This window comes from Chanos chanos, chromosome 8 (genome assembly GCF_902362185.1).
Source record: "Chanos chanos chromosome 8, fChaCha1.1, whole genome shotgun sequence".
Taxonomy (NCBI): domain Eukaryota; kingdom Metazoa; phylum Chordata; class Actinopteri; order Gonorynchiformes; family Chanidae; genus Chanos; species Chanos chanos.
In genome coordinates this window covers 41495989-41502734 of record NC_044502.1, presented here as the reverse complement: position 1 = coordinate 41502734, position 6746 = coordinate 41495989, and the positions used below count along the sequence as shown (strand labels likewise).

General features: G+C 40.8%; 2 protein-coding genes across 2 annotated transcripts; one reads left to right on the top strand and one right to left on the bottom strand.

Moving 5' to 3' along the window:
* The first annotated feature begins 2002 nt into the window (after positions 1–2002).
* On the top strand, positions 2003–2914 carry LOC115819705 (free fatty acid receptor 2-like). The gene has a single exon (XM_030783206.1). It carries the CDS (start codon positions 2003–2005, stop codon positions 2912–2914), a length of 912 nt encoding a protein of 303 aa, XP_030639066.1.
* A 697-nt stretch (positions 2915–3611) lies between these two features.
* lim2.5 (lens intrinsic membrane protein 2.5) lies at positions 3612–4663 on the bottom strand. Its single transcript, XM_030782713.1, has 4 exons — positions 4489–4663; positions 4155–4304; positions 3827–3961; positions 3612–3673 (listed from the first exon to the last, which is right to left on the bottom strand). The coding sequence occupies exons 1-4, from the start codon at positions 4661–4663 to the stop codon at positions 3612–3614; spliced, it is 522 nt and encodes a 173-aa protein (XP_030638573.1).
* Between the last annotated feature and the right edge of the window lie 2083 nt (positions 4664–6746).

The window sequence follows — 6746 nt, the reverse complement described above, 5'->3', positions numbered from 1 at the left end:
AACTGACAAACTATGGTGAAAAACTGGCGGATTTAAATCGGCAAAGAGCAATGAGGGAACAAGGAACAGGTGTGTGTGATAACAGGTGAGGGGCAGAGCCAAGGGGGGTATTTCAGAAAGCGGGTTTAGTGAAAACTCAGAGTTAGTTAACTCAGAGAACGTAGTAAATCTCCTAATAGAAGAGCCCTGTGGCTTTGTTTTGCTAGGAGAATGAAGCCAAAGGACTCTTCTATTAGGAGGTTTACTACTTATTCTAAGTTAACTAACTCTGAGTTTTCACTAAACCCGCTTTCTGAAATACCCCCCCAGAGCACATGACAAAACGTAAACAAACAGCACATGGCAAAGAAAACAAAACAAACCCACATGTGTCAAACGCTGACCAACAGGGGGAGACAAAAACACAAAGTTCATGCGGGAGTACTGACAGAGGATGAGGGATAAAATTGGGACCATCCCGGAAAATTCCTCCCATCTCCTCTATGATGAGCTGTGGCAGATGGGGAGCACCCTCAGCCACAGGCTCATCTCCCCCAAGCGCAAGACGGAGCGATTCCAGTGCTCCTTTGCGCCCACAGCCATCAGGCTGTACAACAGCGTCGGAGACCCCTAGCCAATGCCCTTTTCCCTTAGTCCCCCCGCCCCCCGCCTTCCTTCCGTGCTGGACTCACCTACACTTACTCTTATACCTCACCTGGTATACACCTTACAACTTCATTTATATACCTTTATATCTTGGACACTTAACATTGAACACTTGAACACTTAATACCGAACCTGTTTGGTCCGAACCTTGTGGCTGCTCTTATCATACATTTTTGCACGACATGTACATTTGGGACACTGTAAATACCCAAACCTGTTCTGCTCATCTGTTTATTGCTATCATAGCTTTTTGCACTTTATGCACTACATGTACAGTTGTTCGCTGTTTTGTTGTTCTTTTTATTGCTCACTACTATATTACACACTAAAGTGCATTATATTTATTGCACTATTGCACTGATTGTAAGTCGCTTTGGTAAAAAGCGTCTGCCAAATAACTAAATTGTAAATTGTAAATTGTATTGCACTGTTTTTTTATCTGTACTTCTCCGCCTGCCCTTCCTTTTCTCCTGCTGCTGTGAACACCCAAATTTCCCCATCTGGGCATTAATAAAGTCTTATTTTATCTCATCTTGTCTAGACAGTTCATACTTTACAGACATCTAGACCTTCTCAGGGCAAAGCTCTACTTATTAAGTCGGTCAAGTTTTGTGCCTCTGCGCAATTGAAATTGCAAACAGCTTTGCATTTTATGTAGTATTAAGAAGCTATGTGCTGTTCTCAGCACATAATAAAGCTGGACCGTTGCTCCAGTCACAATTTAGACTTAAACTTGGTCTGGGATAGTTACATCTGACAAGGTAATACATCATTTTCAACTTTCCTGATAAATTTAATGAGTGTTCGATATCTACTGTAAGGAGCAGTTGACTGAGATATTTACTTACAATTTGGATTGCTTTGAAAGCCTACATTTGAAAATTGCTTGTAGGTAAGCAACAGCCAGGTGTAATTTCATGATTCTCTTTATAGCTGTAATACCAATAATTAAAGTGAGTTTGATCCACTTGTTTTTTAATGCTTTTGAATTATTTTTAATGCTGTATTCAGTCTGTAAGACAGTAAAGTAATGTCTGACTAACTTTAACTAATGTCTGAAGTAGTGTCTTACATCAGTTTTTGCATTCATTCTATCTTTTCTAAAATAGTCAAATGAGTTTGTTTTGCATACATATATATATATATATATATATATATATATATATATATATACACACACATATATTTATGTTTGTCTGTGTGTCTGTGTGTGTTTGTGTGTGTGTATATATATATCTGAATTATTTGTTTGTTTTGACTGTGCTAAAACCCTGTATGAGGATGATGTAGCACTTGATGTATTTTTTATTCATTTTCATTAGTTGTCTCTTTCTCTTTAGTCAGCAGTCACTGAATAATGGCAAGCATCAACAACTGGGTGCTTCTTTCCGCCTACGTCTTATCGTTCATAATTGGTGTGCCGGCCAATATCTTGGCTTTCTACGCCTTTGTGATGAAAGTTCGCCAAAAACCAACACCCACCGATATCCTGCTGCTGAATCTCACCAGTTCTGATCTTCTCTTCCTCTGTTTCTTGCCTCTGAAGATGTATGAGGCAGCTTCCAACATGGAGTGGCATCTCCCTAAAATAATGTGCTCCATTACCTCCTTTATTTTCTTCACCACGATTTACACCAGCGCCCTTTTGCTAATGGCTGTCAGCGTGGACCGTTACGTAGCAGTGGCCTACCCTGTTCTTTATAGACAGCTGTATAAGCCCATATATGCTATAGCTGTGAGTGCCTTTGCCTGGTTTTTCAGAGCGGCCCATTGCACCATTGTGTTTTTTGTTGTTCACATGCCACTTCCTAACAACACCGTCCGCTCCACAGTCTGCTATGAGCGGTTCACCGAAGAGCAAAAGAAGATTGTGTTGCCAGTGCGGCTGGAGTTTTTCATTGTGCTTTGTTTGGTTCCACTTCTGATCTCTGTCCTCTGCTACCTGAGGTGCATTTGGCTCCTGTACACCCAGCTTCGTATAAGCAAGGAGAAAAAGAGGAGAGCAATTGGGATGGCGATGGGAACTTTATTTGTATTTGTGGTCTGTTTTCTGCCCTACAGTTCATCTCATGTGGTAGGGTATAGTTCCAATAAGAGCCCTGAGTGGAGGTATTACACCCTGTTGTTGAGCACCTTCAACACATGCTTGGACCCCATCATCTTCTACTTCTCCTCCTCAGTTTACCGCAACACCTCTGCGCTCCACATGCCTTGCCTGAGACAGAGAAACTGCAATAGGGATGAGGTCGTGGATGGTTCCAGTGACTAACTGAGAACACACCAGTGTTCTTTGCTTTGGGTTTTTTTTTTCTGACTTCTGGTGTCAGTGTGGACAATATGCAGACTACATTTGTTGCAAAGCCTATATGTGTATGAATGTCATATTAATATCCAGTTAATTTGCTTGGTCAATGCATATTGCTTAAATGACAAAACTGGGAATATCCTATGTGTCACATTCAGAAATATCAATTGCTATCATCCCATATATCATGATATGCCTGATTTTGAATATCTTACATCATGTCATATATCATATATCATACAAAAAAGTCTGAGTCTGAGTATTTGTGATGAAAGCATTCATTAAACACAATAAATTAATCAGACGATTTATTGAAATGTCCTCCTAGTACAAATACAACTTCATACTCCACTCTCCACCTGTTTTTTTAATCTGACGGGTTTTTTTTTTATTGTGTACATGGCAAAAATAAACCGGTTTTCAATTCAGTAGCGTCAGTGCTGTACCTGAAAAGAGATTCACAGGAATGCATTTGGGTGAATGAAGGGAAAACTGCTGAGGCCAGCTGAAGCATGCTTTATTGATCATTTTCTTATACTCCTATTTCTCTTTTCTAAGCGATGGGTCAGTGGCATTACTGGTCAAAGCCCTTATTTTTCTGGCTTACGGACGCAGAAACACTTTTGTTTTTTGTCTCTCGGAGTTTTCTGTCCTCTCCCTTTTAGCGCGGGCCAGCCACTCTCCTGCACTCATGCATCCTATAGGCACACATGTAAAATATACCTGCGAAACACAGAAATTACAGTTAACATTTCCACAGCTAAAAGTTGACACAAACATGTTGTGGTGGCAGGCTTTTAAAACTCTACGCCGATAATAAATAAGAGGTTGTCTTGTGATCCAGTTCCCATTGACATCCTTTCTCTGTTAACATACCTGCAAAAAATGTCATGAGTAGGGCAACCCAGCCAAGTATGTAAGACCAGGAGAAGCGCCAATCACCAAAACGCTTCCCAAGAAAATTCACTGTCACCCCAGTATAGATAGCCATTGCCAGCAGAACAAAGAGAGCTGTTGTAACAAAGCAGAGAACAAGTACTGAATAGCTTCGTAGATTAAATAGAGAAGATGTGTGTGTTGCTGTTCTGGATGTTTCATGGATTTTGTATGTTCCAAATGCAAAATATAGAGAGCATCTAGACTGTCTAAGGTGCTTGATGACTGACTGTACACTGAAGTCTTGACGTGTCACAGGGTTACTCACTTGAAATGAAAAACATGATCCCTGCAGCGAAGGAGCGGTTGAATCTCTCAAATGCAGAAAAGTGAGCAAAAGAGAGAATTCCGGCAATGATTCCAGCAAAACATGACATAGCCGACAGGATCATAAAGGCTCGTGTGGCATTCCAGTAAGCTGTGATTAAATAGAGAGAAGAGAGAGTGGGAGAGAGGAGGGAGGAGAGAAACAGACAAAATTTGTTGAATTGGCTTCTCTTCCTCATGCTTTCACCCTCTAAAAAGTGAGTTTAACACTACCACTAGAAACAAATGCCCACAGAAATGCTTCCCAGCTGTAGCAGTGGAGGCCGCGAACTCACCGATGCTGTCCGTCTGCATGTAGCACTTCCCAGACATGCAATACCGCCACAGGCCCTGGTGGGCAAAACTGCCAGACAGGCGGTACTGCATCCAGTAGTCTGTGGCCGTGGAGACCACAAGCAGGATGTTCCCCACTATAGCACAGAAGAGGCCCCCTCCCATAAAGCTGTACATCCTGAGTGCCGCTGTGATGGCGAGTGAGCCCTACACACTTCAGACACAGTCAAGTCAGTCTGTTAACATGCATATATCTGTGGCATGAAGGTCTTTAATGGAATTTTTCCTTTTCTTTTCCTTTTTGCTTTCTTTCTTTCTTTCTTTCTTTCTTTCTTTGTCTGTCGCAGAGGAGGATAGATTCAGTTTTCAAAAACTGTTATTTGAACCTATTGTCAGTTCTATTATTCTCATCTTATTACCCATGTGACATAATTATATATATATATATACACACACATACACACACACACACATATGTATACACACATCCACACACACACACACACATATATATATGTATGTGTGTGTGTGTGTGTGGATGTGTGTGTGTGTGTGTGTGTGTGTGTGCATGTATGTGTGTATATGTGTCATGCATGCAGTTTTTTGATTACTTGAAAGCACTTGAACCTACAGAACTGATAACTAAAAAGCATTTGGGGAGAACACGAGTCCATTATTCATGCATTTCTCTGGTACAGGCTATTAAGGCTGTGTCTGTTATACATACAGTATAAAATTACATAAAACTACATAAGTGTCCTCCCAAAAAGAAAACATTCGGTCTATATGCCCTTTACTTTAACTTTACTGTCATTGTACCCACTAATCTTAGGATTGAGTCATGGTATGAGCAGTCAGAGTGAAACAATCCAGTGAGGTCATATTGAGCACACACAGTCAAATTACAGAAAAAAAAAATTAACAGCACAAACATTGCAGTTGGCTCATCAACAAGTTTATCCTCTGTTTTAATCAATCCCCTAACCCATGATGTTATCAGCAGAGTAAACACATGCAATACGATGGTATACAGTGTTACGGTTCAGTATTGTTTAGTATCATTTTAGTATAGTATCATTTAGTATCATTTGTCTAAATATGGATCTCAGCTTATACATCATTACTGCAAAATATCCCTTAATATAGCATTGTAATGTTATATAGTACTCTTTTACTATAACAATATAACAGTACTGTGTAATAGTAAAATAACTGAGACACACTAAGTAAGCAATGGAAACAGCAGGACTCTCTGTTCAATGTTGTTGTCATTTAAAGTAGCATGAAAGCAGAGTTTAAATCTGTATAAAAGTGTAGTATCAAAAAGTAGTGTCATGTAGTATCAGCAGTGACATAGTACACACTTATCTTTGGTTGGAAATCATAGATGTAGTGTTTTATCTGCTGCCCGCTTCTCATGTGGTTCTCACCAAAAGTACCGCAGAAAGCTAATATCTTTCAAAGGGAAAATTAAAGGCCAATTGGTTGAAAGGTGGGTACACCATCTACTGTTGTGAATGCGTAACAGAATCTTTAATATTTTGAAGATGTTCACAAAGACAACCATAAGACTCTTTAATGTTCCGATTATCTGAACTTCAACCGAATTCGCTCCCCTTGGAAAAATGCAAAATTATTCTACATATTTTCACCTGTTAAAGTTGTTCTGCTCATTTGGCATGCTGCTAACTGGTTACCAGTTGCCCCTGTTTCGCAGTAACTGCTGAACATCACAAGGTTGAAACCATTTGAAAACGGAAGCCTATCACAGACTGTGGCTCTGAACTCTGAATTTCCAATATATCGCTCTAAATTCTTGGATTATTTGGTCATTTGTCACGTGTGCTGCTGCGGTTAGGCAATCAGGCTAAGTTCTTACCTGAGTTCTTCAGGACAGATAAACCCTCCTTAGTATGAACCTTTCCGTAGGGGAAAGAGAGAAGAGGAGACAGAGGAGAGAGTGCAAGCTCGCAGTGAGCGTAACGTCAAAGAGGACCCCCTAGGCCGAATTCCAAAAAGTTATCCCCTCGCCTTTTCTGTCGATGGTGGCAAAATCCTTTAAAACAATTGGCAGAGAACAAATGCACTTGAGCTTGCCGGTCCAATGGGCACGTGACTCTTTTACAGTGGCTCCGTGGTCAGTGTTTGGATGAGGGAGGGGTTGGGTCAGGGGGTGGGGGGAAGGGTGACTGGTGGATGCCGGTGGTGGTGCTGGGGGTTGGGGGCAAGGCAAACGGACTATTGGGCCCTTTTCTCTGTG

Bases quoted from the DNA above. Each gene is read 5' to 3' on its own strand.
- lim2.5 (XM_030782713.1), bottom strand. From the start codon at position 4,663: ATGTACAGCTTTATGGGAGGGGGCCTCTTCTGTGCTATAGTGGGGAAC. The intron at 4,305-4,488 runs GTGAGTTCGCGG...ATTTAATCACAG, and splicing joins CATGCAGACGGACAGCATCG to CTTACTGGAATGCCACACGA. The intron at 3,962-4,154 runs GTGAGTAACCCT...TTGTTACAACAG, and splicing joins GATCATGTTTTTCATTTCAA to CTCTCTTTGTTCTGCTGGCA.
- LOC115819705 (XM_030783206.1), top strand. From the start codon at position 2,003: ATGGCAAGCATCAACAACTGGGTGCTTCTTTCCGCCTACGTCTTATCG.